The sequence below is a fragment of the Photinus pyralis genome, unplaced genomic scaffold, assembly GCF_008802855.1.
Source record: "Photinus pyralis isolate 1611_PpyrPB1 unplaced genomic scaffold, Ppyr1.3 Ppyr1.4_LG2, whole genome shotgun sequence".
Classification (NCBI taxonomy): Eukaryota; Metazoa; Arthropoda; class Insecta; order Coleoptera; family Lampyridae; genus Photinus; species Photinus pyralis.
This window is the reverse complement of record NW_022170403.1, coordinates 23,506,962-23,519,792: the sequence shown is the minus strand read 5'-3', so window position 1 is coordinate 23,519,792 and position 12,831 is coordinate 23,506,962. Positions and strand designations below refer to the sequence as shown.

The following is a 12,831-nucleotide window of genomic DNA, read 5'->3' as shown; positions in this document are numbered from 1 at the left end:
TAAAATGTAGACATATTATAACTAAATTCGATTAATAAAAAATGTGGTTTTCAGGTGGAACTTTTAATAGTTGATTATCCAGACAACACCACATCACTTCTTTTCGAAAATGAAGGCTGCAATACTCAATCCTGGAAAGGACACTATGGAAGTAAAATGGCAGGTGGGGTGGTTAAATTGCTCTTCGATTCTATACAACTGTTAAATGCTGATAATGACGGGGACATTGTACCACGAAAGTTTACCGGGGTAAAATTTTTATCAAATGGTTTTCCCCAAAATGAAGCTGTAGATTACTTTAAGTGTGATTATATTTGGAGTGATAACAATGAGGAATGTTACTACTTTATGCCTTAACAAGTATTATCTAATAACAAATAATAAACTTATTTTGTGAAAATCTGTTTTATTAATTCCAAACCGCGACCCGCCCTAATAAATAAATGAATTTCATTTTTTCAATATTTTTCCAAACGAAACGAATCAGCACACAAAACCGTAAAACTATGCCCATTTCACCTAATCTCTGTTTTCAAGAATACTACGAACGAAGCTGATGGGTGGAAGGAACACATAAGGAAATGATAAAGGTTGATTCTCACTTAACATAACGTTTCCATAACCATTCCGTAAATTATTATACGTATGAAATTGACCTTTAAGTGATAAGTGCGTAAGACATTTAGCCGCGCGCTAATACACACTCTCCTTTCCGTTCACATATGGAAGGCGAATGTGTATTAGCGCGCGACTTAATGTCTTACGCACATATCACTTAAAGGTCAATTTCGTAGCCTATATAATAATTTACGGAATGGTTATGGAATGGATATGGTATGGAAACGTTATGTATAGTGAGAATCAACCTAAACGGGACCTAGGACGATTTAGCTGGCGTTTGGTGATCGGACTTATAAAGGTTTGTCATCTATTTTTAGCGCAATATAGCAATACGCGATCTCACAGAGTTTTCCCATTTGAATTCAATGGTTCCACAAGTCCCATAAGCTTACAGTTGCATGGATTTTGTAAAATGATATTCAAGTTCCAATATGCGAAGATCGTATTAAAAGTAAACGTTTTATAAAGAATATGTTCATTAATGAAAGAAACAATAACATAAAGCTAGGCATAGATAAATACACTTATATTGTTTCCCTGTAATACGCAAATGTAAAAATCCTAAAATCCTATCAGACTAGCTCATTATGCGTTTAACTAAAATAAGTGCTTTACCGTTTTGGGCACAATGACACAAAGGTTTTATTTCGAATTTACCCTGTATATCAGTACCCATAGTTAGTTCCATTTTACGCATCGATCTTTATGTTGGCAAGTCGTCTTTCACAAAAACAAATATGTCTGATATGAAGTATCAAAATAAATGGCAGAAAACAATTTTTAATTACTTTTCGTAGCTGTTAGGTTTATTTTTTGTTTAAGTTACAATTTTGTGATATACATATGACTGAAATGAATGAAGAAAGTATAATTAAGATGAAGCATTCGATTCCTTTGGATATTTTAAGTGATCTTTTAACGTAGGTGTACCTTGTACCTTTTCATTAAGCTCATCATATTCTTATGTTTTAGGAGGTTTTTAATACACGTTCCGCCCGAGTCGAAGCAAAACCTGATCAGGATATGCTTTCAAATTGAATTGGCACATTGGTATTATTTAGATTTTTATGTGGCTAACGACAGTACCTTGAAAGGTTGCAGTATTACTGAATTTGCGACTCACGTATTTCAGGTAGCTTGTTACACGTGTAATTATCTCATATGATTAATTTAATTGCAGCATATCCCTTCACTGCAACCGTATTGCGATAAGTTAAACGAAATAATGGACGAATGGAGAGTGTACAAACAATCTGTTCCAACCTATGGTGCTATTTTACTGTCAGAAGATTTATCGCACGTTCTGCTTGTACAAAGTTATTTTGCTAAATCGTCGTGGGGATTTCCCAAAGGAAAAGTAAATGAAGAGGAAGATGCCACACACTGTGCCATCCGTGAGGTTTTTGAAGAGACAGGTTTCGATATAACAAACTATATAGATCCTAATTTGTTCCTGGAGTCTATAATCCACGAACAGTTAGTCCGTTTATACGTAATTATGGGTATACCAATGGACACGAAATTTCAGCCAAAGACACGAAATGAAATTAAAGCGTGTGAGTGGTTTTCTATTACCAATTTGCCGAACAATAAAAAGGATGCCACTCCGAAGACGAAAGTTGGTATAAATCGTAATGCTTTCTTTATGGTATGGCCGTTTATAAAGAGAATCAAAGCTATATCTCAAAGCAATATGAAACCAAAACGAAATCGGCAAAAATCAAACAGTACGAGTGAAGGTGAGAGTAGTACAAAGAACAAAATTAACCAAAAATTAGATACTGACGATATGAAGTTCATAAAGAGATCTAAAGAACGGAAAAGCTCTCATTCCAAAAGGCAACTGTTTAACACTGATGATAAGGTAGAATTTAGCGCACCCTCTTGGTTGAATTTTAAGTTTGATAAAACCGCTATTATGGAGTGTATTCCATAATTTTAATTGAAGACTTGCTTGGCAACCGTATTCTGCGTATTACTGTCAAAGTAAAAATATTTTTAATTTGTTGTAGCAAATGATTTTATTCCTTGTTTTGTAATAATATATTGCTTTAGTTTATATTTTTTAGTTTACAAAAATTTGAAAGTATTGTATTTTTTGGTTTGAAAAGATAGTTCACGAGGTTTGAACTAATAAGTACTAAATTTTTATTTCAGTGGATCGTTTGTTACTACGTGCATCTTTATTTTGTTACATTTTCTTGTATTTCTAAAGTAAAATTCATCTTACTCTTGCTATTATTAGTTTCACTTTGACACTCCCATAGATCTCAAATTGGATTGAACAAATGAAACTTCTAGAATTAAATAGAAGGTCTATTTTAAGGAGGCATCACACAAAGAAAAATATGTGATATATTCATGTAAAAATAATTGAAAAGAGCGCTAAAAAATCCAGGTTCTAACCCTCTATGTATGTTGCTGAGAAAAAATTGAAGAGTAAATGCAATTTTTCATATGTCGAAGAATTGTATCACAAAGGGAACGTGAGAAGGAGACATCTATTGGTGATGTCTAAACACAAAGTTTAATTAGTTGCTTTCCACTTGACTCTTAAAGGACAGTTATGTGAAAAAAGGAATAGCATCATTAAATTGGCCCCACTAGTTTCCGCATTCATCGACACCCTGTATATAAATCAATTAATTAATTAATCAATCGAATGAAATATAATAAGAGTCGAAGCTTACAAAAGAAATGACAGCTACACCCTTGACTACACTCCAATTCGTTTCGTTTATGCAGTTAAACCACAATAAATCATCTCCTGAAACTGATATCTATCCTAGGCAAAAATGTGGTAACGATGTAATCCGCTATTTATTTGCCTTTGTTCCGAATTACATTGTTATAGTCGGACAAAAACAAAGTTTACCTACGTCTCCATAAAAATTAGCAATAAATCTCACATTCGTTAGGAATCTGTGTGCTCACAACCATGTATAAATTCAAGATGATGTATTCCCTAATTTAACCGTCAATGCTCACACTGAAACATGAAGTGTTCACTTGCTTGTTCGCATTCAACCCCCTGTAGAAATGGAGGTTTTCCTAGGTTGTTCATAGTTAAGAAGATTGTAAACTTCACTCTGTAGAACTCTGGCAGATGGCGAGTAAAACAGAAATCTGACATTCAGCTGATACACAGTCCAGGGGATCTGGGAAACCATAGAAGATATAACGATGGTTAGATTAGGGAAAAGTTGCGCAATTAAACAGTTATTATTATGGTGTAAAGAAAACCAGAAAATTCCGACTACTTCCAAAGATTTGCTAGAAAAACCGACATTGGCGATTTTGTTTTTATTCTTTCTGACGTTATAATGAACACTTTCTCATTGCCACTTTTTGAACTCTGCAAGACAGCCTTGAGTGATTTTTAATGCAACATTTTGTTTCGTAGAAATCATCAACTATATTTTTTATACGGTCCATACAAAAAGTATTGAAAATCATTTTTTATTGCGAATACAACAATCTACGGCACACAAAAAAACAAAAATTGGAAACTGTTGGTTTCAACAGAATGGTGTACCTGCGCACAACGTCCTAATCGTGGGAGAATAGCTATAGGACATGTTTTCCAAATGTACCAAAATTACCATGGTGCCTACTGTATGATTAGTGATTCTTCAAATTGTTGATATCTGATACAATCATCTTGACTAGAATGTTCATGTTCTACATAGCGCTGGAATCGAACTTTAACATTCCTGTAAGAGATTCTTGAACGGTAGACAATACCGGGGAGGGCAATAAGACCAACTGAGACCACTCCTAGTACAATAATTAATTGACCATTCTACTTCCTATCGAACATTTGGCATCGCTGTCTCTTTTTGTTCTCAAGGAACACAGCGGACGGACGGACAAAGCCATCACATAAGAGAAATTTCTTTCGAAAAATTCGCCTAGAGGTCCTAAAACCTTGACTTTTAAAGAGAGGAGAGAATCTATATAGAAGTGTCTAAATTTCTAAGATATTTTTAAAGATTTTCGTACTCTTGGAAAATGTTTTCGGCCGTTAAAGGCGCATAAAGACTTTTAGAATTTTGTAAAAACTGTTAGTGTTCTTTTAAAAACTCTTAAGGAATCCCAATTAAACTTTGGGAGTATTTTAAGTCTAAAAGCATTTAGGAAAATCTGTATACACTCTTAGATGTTTTTAAAACACTTAGAAACTCTTGAAAATCGAAAATGCGCTTAAAGACTCTGAAACTTACTTGGATATCTTTATGGCTCATAAGGAGTTATAAAAGCTCTTCAAGATTTAGCTGTTAAAAGCTCTTAAAGACTTTCAAACGTTTTTATGTGCATGTTAGAGGTTCTAAGGACCAAAAAGCTGTGAATGTAAAAATTCCTGGAGAAAAGCAAGTGCTGACTCGTGAAGGCACAAATATTCTTAAAGATCAAGTAGTCTTTAGGACTAGGTGCAAAATCAACACAGTAAATATTTTGAAATCTGTTGAAGTAATTTTATGATGGGCGAACGGACAGAGAAAATCATCGCAATAGGGCATCTAATGTTGGACAATGGGGTATAAAGTGTTTATTGAATTAAGTATGTCTTGATGCTATTGTACACAGATAACAGACTTTTAAAAGGAGTTGGTGTCTGTAAAGTAGCGGCGATTAATGGCATTTTTCAATTTTGGCAAATATATGTCGAAAACTGAAAATTGTTGGAATAGACTAAGTAGGCAAAGTGCCCTTTATTTTGTACTTATAATGAAGCATAGTTATAAATATAGGGGATTGCCATAAAAAAAATTTTAGCGAATTTTTATAACCAAAATATAAATATAGCACAGTCCTCTAAAGGCGAAACTTTGCTTAAAAAAACCAGGCCCAAATAAATAATAACAGCTTTCATATGGAAGACTTGGCAGTTATGAGTTGAGCTCATTTTTGACATAACAATTCAAATAAATTTAGGTAGGTACTTACCTACAGGACATAGGTGTAAGAGGTGTAGATATACAGAATTTAAAAATAAGACAATATTCCGAGGTCTCCTTTTTGATGTACAAGTATAGATAGTCGGCATTCATTGTGGAACAGCTTGTAGGTATACCAGATTTAAAGACAACCACACGAGTTCAAGCGAACTACCTGTATTTAAAAATAAAGCGTAGTAGCCATGTTTTATAAATAAATACAATTTTCTTACACAGGGTGAGAAGGCACAAATAATTTGCGAGGGGTATAATATGCCCCCCTAGGCCCACCGTTCGTTACGTGCTTGAACGCGGGAGAATATATTTTCAAATGTGTCTGTTTGTGCATCGAACTTTACTGCACCAACGTTTGGTGCTTTTACAAAAATAATTATGGCATATTTATGGCACCCTGTTTGTTTACTTTCGCTTAGTTCTGCAATACTTACTGATTTTTTTGATAACTTTTAGTCTGCTTTAATTGTGTTGTGTAATACAGACTTCGGTTGTGGCAGGGGAAGTTGTAATTTTCGACAGTTTTATGTAGTAGTGTGCGATTGTACGCCCGTGCGAAGGTTTATAATGGCGGCTCCATTGACAGCAGAGCAAGAAGTTGTAAGTTTTTCTTTCAATACTATCACTAATCGCGTTTAATTCTCATTTCTCTTGTAAGTGCCGGCTAACGTCTCATGTCACGTAGGCAGTGCAACACCCATACATGTTAAAAAAGTTAAAACTCCAGCAGTTGCTTACATCGGAAAACAAATCATATACGTTTTACAGGCACAGCCTACGCAATTTTCAAATCTAAAATATTTCGTGAGACAATCGCATGTTAAAAAAACAATTGCACATGCACAGGTAAATAGCTGTTGGACACGGCAAGTTTCCCGCGTAAACAGATCGATTTGTTTTTATACAGAGCTATTGACTACCTGTAGATTAAGTCCGAGATACCAGCCAAAATTAACGCCGAATTGTTCAGTAAAAGAAACACTATATTTATCTGATTGCTGTACTTAAAGCATGTAATTACCTAGTTAGATAAGACTAAAAGTAGTATAAAATAAACTACATTGTGAGTTGTGTATCAACCGCAAGCAGGAAACCATGAAGGTTTTTGGACACGTTTTTCTTTTTATCTCGATTTTCATATTTTCTAGATATTGAGAGTTGAAGGAATTTCGTGGAAAATTATCTGATCTGGTCCAACACCGGTAGTTGGATGGTATGACATCCAGAAAGATATTCTTGGTAATTTACCATGGTGAACAGTGTTTTCAACCCACATTTACTTTATACTTACTGTAAATTCATGCTCTTCAAAAGACGTTCTCCAAAAAAAAGCGACAGCTTTACTATAACCGAGGGATAAACATCTAACGACGTATATTACAGTGGGGTAAAATCTTGGTGAAAATTATCTAATTCCATAAGGTTTTGTTTAACCATTTTTACACAGTTTGAGTACCTACATTAAAATAATAGAAAGCGGAAGAAAATTGAGTGACCTCGAACATTTTATTCATTTATATTCACTTGACTTTTGATCCTAAAGCTCACTATGGTCTATGGAGCTACTTTTTCCGACTATTAATGGAAGAGGTGAACCATTCGATGTAAGTCAGGAAAAACTTTTATAACAAAAAAACCTCGAAAAAAACTATATATAAAAAGTTATAATATTGATTCAAGTGGCAACGTAATTTCTTTTTAACTCAAGAAAATGTATCTTAATTGCGTTTTGTGGTGGTTAAATGTACGAAATGTTGGTGTTAATATCTCTCGTATCTCACCTTTTTGATAATGGGGGTTTACAGTATAGTTGAATTCCGCAGTTCTAATTTACTAAGCGTGTACCTGAAACCATAAAACATATTTTTGGACAGTAAAAGTTTCTTTAAAAATAGAGGCAGATTAGCAAAAAAATAATGAACATGTGCGGTTTTAAAGGTTTATTCAAAACGATATGATTGTGGCGGGCTCTGTGACGTAATAAGCCCGACCAATCAGCTCCTAGATTTATAACTTGCGTCATCTGTCACAGGCACTTGTCACTTTCGTGCTAGATGCAGTTAAACATCCCTCTCAAAACGTCAAATGTGACAAACGTCAGACCCTCGCGTAAGGTTGCCAGCTCATTTCTACGTGATTGGTTGTAGGTTTGTGACGTATTTAGTCTGAAGCGTTTCAAATTCGGACTAAAAACACAGCTTTTCAATAATTTATTTTGGGTTTATTTTACTCGCAAATAAAAATTGAGGACACACGGGTCTTTTTATTTTTAATGTACTTTGTGAATCAGAAATAAAAAATGAAGGCGGGATGACCCCATTTCATGTCATATTTAATCAATCCCTTCAGAACCCCCCCCCCCTCCATATTGGAATTTAAAACGTTGTGTTACGATCATCTGTCTAACTGCCTACCACCATTGGAATCTCGGAAACGGTGAGAGATATAGTGTAACATTACATGGGGGCAAAGCGAGGGGCAAAGTTGCCCCTTTTTGTGACTAAAAAAACCTCGAAAAAAACGTTTTGAAATATGAAAATATCGGAGATATCACCGAAAAAACTGAAAATGTCAAAACTTCAATGGGCACTTTTATTTGCGAAAAGTCTATTATCAGCATTTCCATAGCACGCTAGATGTAGAAGCTACGGGCTACTACCAGGGGCGTACATGGTACATGGCGCCTAACGAGAAAAAATGGTGTAAGTACTGGCACTGTCATCCATAGCTTTCTAGACTGGTGCTGTTTCTATGAGTATTACCGAAGTAAGATGGTACGTTTCTATTTAAAACATTTCAAACAAAAAGTTAAGGTCATTCTCGACTAAACTTGAAGTCGAACAAAGAAGGCATTGCAAGTATTAAATGCATATTTGTTATAAAAGCACAAATTATTTAAAAAAATACATCATAAAAAAACGGAGATTGATCGTCTGTGTAATTAATCACTAAATAAATTTGAATATGATGTAGTATACCAGTTATCATAAAAAAGAAATGCTATTGTTGAAGAAGTGTGTACATAAGTTTAGAGAAGAGTGAACTATGGTATGATCAATATAGAGGGCGTAGCAGGTAATTAAGTTGAAAGTAAATCGGAACCCAAAATGTTTTTTTACAAATAAAAGGATTGACGACGTTTCCTCTGAAAACAACCCACCAAAAGTGCGAAAAACAGGAACATATTTTTTCAGTATGCAATTTGAGTGTGCAATTTTGTTTTTTTTTTTGATTTTTTGAAAAATACCTTCCCCTTTCTCGAACAAAGGTGCGTAGAAAAGCATTTGAAAACTCGAAAAAAGAATATTCTCACTGTAGTTTTTGGAAGAACAACAAAAAGCAAAACTAGAAGATTGCACAAATTCAGAATGACCCTATAATTTCTTATATTTTAATGGAAAGCATAATATTAAATTCTCTTTTCAAAAATCTTTTTGAAATTTTTGTAAACCATTCTTGAATGTTTTTTGAATTACTTTTTGAATATTATCCTTTGTTTTTTTTTTGAAAAGAGAATTTAATATACTATCATATAAGATCAAAATATACAGGGTATTCTATTAAAAAGGTGAGGTTAAGTCTGATAACTTTTTTACCTGATCCCGTACCTATACTTTTGAAAACTGTAGATTACTCAACAATAATTATTATGAAAAATATAATAAACATTTTTCTATATCTCTTTTAACTAAGTAAATGTAGGGTCATTCTGAAATTGACAATTTTTTTTATTTTACCATTTTAAGTTTGGCCCAAAACGAGCACATGACCACTAATAATTACCGAGGTGTCCTATAAAAGTGTCACAAAATTCTAAAATGAAGGTTTTCCAGTAGCTGTCCCGTTATATGTATTATCATTTTAGTCAAGGAAAACGTTCATTTGTGGGGGAGTGCAATTTGGCACCACTTACCGTCTTTACAATTTTAATTAAAATAAAATTTAAATAAAAGATTCTTAAACCGCAGAATTTCTTAAAATTTAAATGTCATGTTTTTTTATCATGGGTTTTTTTCAGGGTACTTAATCTCTCAGAACTATTTTGTGTGCAAGCGGTACTAGGAGCAATATTTAAGAAATTAGGTACCTTTAGAACACATTTCTTTAACTATAATAAATAATACAGCTAACAGGACTTTACTAGAAATGTATCTTGAATTGTAGACATAAATATGGGCGCAATTGGAACTAGCAAATTGTCAATTTTCGGAAATGGGCAGGGGTTCGGTTCTGCATTGCCACCGCGTGCTGGAAATTTTTATTTTGGGCATAAATTGAATACTTTCAAAAAACGAGGTGGTATCTCATTTCTTAAACTTCGATTGTGTGAACTTTTACTAAAATTCGCGTAGAAGAAGTTTCTTTATTTGCGATAATAATGTGCTAATTTTAAATAGGTACACATTAAAGTAGAGTTTTTTTTCTGGCGGAATCTTTCTATTTTTCGTTGTGATGCCAAGAAACGCAGTTGCATTTGGAAAAGTAATTTTGATATTTTAAAATTCAAAGATCCCCAGATGTCAATATTGTGCTCACAAATATCGCAGAAATAATGTATTTTAGGAATTCGAGTTTTGTTTTAAACTATGTACTACATTCAAAACAGTAAACAGTACGCAGTGTCGATTGCATTTTCCACATACAGGGTGTTCCAAAATTCTATACCAAGATTTTAAGAGTGTACTAACAAAGTCAAAATAAGACTTTTTTCCAGTGAATATGCATGCTGTCAAACGTGTGCACCCCTCAATCCCTCCAAATTAGGTTTAGGCCTTCTAGAGTCAAAAAATTAATAGACTACCTACCCAAAAAATCGACTCTATGGAAATTTACCCTGTATACGTTTTTAATTGCATTTAATGAGAGGGGGTGCACCGAGGGGCGCACCTTTGGTTTATTAAATTAATTTGGTGGTATCATTTTTGCCATTTCATTAAAAACACCCTGTAAATTGGTCTTAATTATAAATGAGTTTCAAATGGTCGCTTCTGTTTGCATGGAAATGGATGCGGCGTCTTTTCTTTCTGTTTGTATCATTTTGTCTATGTCATAATAGAAGTTTTCTGAATAAAATGAAAGCAGCTTTTCAGTGCAACTTTACATTACATTGAAAATAAGCCCATAAGCCCAATTCTTTTAAAGTGTGTCATGGAAAATAAATGAATAGAGAGTGTAATTACGGAACTCTATTCAAGTTCCTTTTGTAGGCTTTATAGACAAAAACGGTCGAAATTCGCGTGGTTTACCACCTGCGCAATTATCTACTTATGCGAAATTCTGTTGCGGTTTTCATGATATCATAATTCTAGGATTAAAAATACAGACTGCGTTCATTCATTAAATAACAGTTTTTACAAATTCTTAAAAGTGACCGAATGATCACCATTTCCGCACCGTTTTCAAAGTCGCAGCGAAAATTTTATTTTTTCGAAAGGTCGACTATTTTAGCACATACCTACTGAATCACTACCTAATTATGTTAATAATTAATGGTCAGCGTCAGAGATGAGCCAGATAATTTCATTCTAATATCGGATTAAACATAATGTTGTCGGCTGGGTCCGTTCAAAACACGAAAAACTAGACAAATTATCATTTTGTAGAAGGAGCTATTTGTCTGTGCCAAATTCCTATTTAACAAGCAGCACTAATCGTTTAATTAATCCCATCGAAGTGTAAATGTTAAAGACTTGAATCCTCGCTTGAATCTGTTCATTATTTTTTCCTGTTTCAAATTCGAACTTTTGCGTCGTTTTTTTTTAAATCGACTGGAGTGTAACAAAAGTTCTCAGAACTTACTTGTATCCTCAACTCAAGAGTCTGCGGTCAATAATAATAATAATAATAATAATAATAATCATAACAGTCTTTATTTGTTTTATTTTAGCTAGCCACGAAAAATAGATACACTGCTAAGGGCGAAATTCAGGAGTAGAAAGTCTACCCCTGCTCTTCCATCTAACCCATAATGATTCCAATAGACAATGTTGGGGTCATTAGTAGGTATAGATACAACACGGGTTTTACAAGACATTGAATCACAGGAAAGAAACAAAAATATTAACAATGATAGTGCATTTTGCTCTACCAACCTAACCAAACAAAGAGAAAACAGGAAGATAACAAATCGAGCTGTGTTGTGTAGCAAGGGATTTTTCAGCTTCTAAATCGAAATTAGTGAACAAATAAAAATTCTACTCATATTTCGCCTACATTGCGAGCCGAAAAGGATTTTTGGTTTTGATTTTGTTACATAGGCCATAAAACAACACGTTTGATTACCATCGATATCTATTCACCAGTTCCTTATCCTGGGCTTAATTGTGCTACCTCCTCCTGTTCAGTCTCAGACTTTCAATAGACAAACTCACAAACAATGCCAGTCTTTACTTTAGGAGTGAATATAAGTTTCATTTGCGGGTTGGCTTGTAAAACAATATTATTTAAATAGAACCACATTTGTTTATTAGAAGCATGCGACGGTTTTATCAACAAACTATTTAATGCGATGGGCGAATGCAAAACGTAATTAACCACAAGAAGGTTTTACTTGAAACCATTAACTAATACAACAGCATTGAAGAACGCTAACAGAACAGACAAGCAGTAGTATGTCATATCGTGAAGATACGTCAGCCCTACGGATATCCGGTATAATCAGGCTAAATAGAGGCGCAAACTAATAGACCGAGAGACAGCTGCATATTTCAAACTAAAAATTTGATTTCGCACTATACCATTTATTTCGACATTTGCTGAACAATTTCGTGTTTCATATAAAACCTAAATGAACTTTTTCCGTGCGGTTGTGCGGTTTCGGTTCCTCACGCAGAAGGTAAAAATTAGAAATTTAGAAATAGAATACGCCCAAATTGGGACGATGAATGTGTCGAAAACGTAAAAATACTTTCCTGCGGAAATGTCGGCAAGGGCGTTTATCCCACGTGTACCTTTCGGAATTCCTATATAAGCGACACAACACGTGCCCATTTGTGCTACTGTACGTACGTAGCCGTAGCCCGGTTACACGACAGTTGTATTAATCATTCAACTTGTAAAACCTCAAAGAAATTTTAATGAGATTTAAAGAGTTGTAAAATATTATTCAATAAAATGTGATACATTTATAATGTCCTAGGCAACGTTTTTCAATCGCTACCCCTATTCTGTTTACACAATGCTACACAATAAAAAACAAATATACTGCAGTTTCAATTCTATCCATCTGTCCGAGGGGTGAGATCTCAGCACTGAAGGC

General features: G+C 34.1%; 3 protein-coding genes across 4 annotated transcripts in view; 2 read left to right on the top strand and 1 right to left on the bottom strand.

The window, feature by feature from the left end:
- The window catches only part of LOC116162977 (phosphomevalonate kinase), a 28,426-nt gene extending 22,434 nt beyond the window's left edge, over positions 1-5,992 (bottom strand). For both annotated transcript variants that reach the window (XM_031476781.1, XM_031476780.1), the window contains exons 1-2: positions 5,792-5,992; positions 5,569-5,733 (exon numbers count right to left, since the gene is read on the bottom strand). In XM_031476781.1, the coding sequence (XP_031332641.1) occupies positions 5,569-5,672 (104 nt within the window). In that variant the 5' untranslated portion in view covers positions 5,673-5,733; positions 5,792-5,992. The remainder of the gene's footprint in view (positions 1-5,568; positions 5,734-5,791) is intronic.
- LOC116162972 (m7GpppN-mRNA hydrolase) lies at positions 1,341-2,801 on the top strand. Its single transcript, XM_031476774.1, has 3 exons — positions 1,341-1,541; positions 1,594-1,753; positions 1,802-2,801. The coding sequence occupies exons 1-3, from the start codon at positions 1,465-1,467 to the stop codon at positions 2,555-2,557; spliced, it is 993 nt and encodes a 330-aa protein (XP_031332634.1). The 5' UTR covers positions 1,341-1,464; the 3' UTR covers positions 2,558-2,801.
- A 31-nt stretch (positions 5,993-6,023) lies between the features above and the next one.
- The window catches only part of LOC116162969 (tyrosine-protein phosphatase non-receptor type 9-like), a 47,876-nt gene continuing 41,068 nt past the window's right edge, over positions 6,024-12,831 (top strand). Inside the window, exon 1 of the mRNA XM_031476770.1 lies at positions 6,024-6,173. Coding sequence (XP_031332630.1) covers positions 6,141-6,173 — 33 coding nt within the window. The 5' untranslated portion in view covers positions 6,024-6,140. The remainder of the gene's footprint in view (positions 6,174-12,831) is intronic.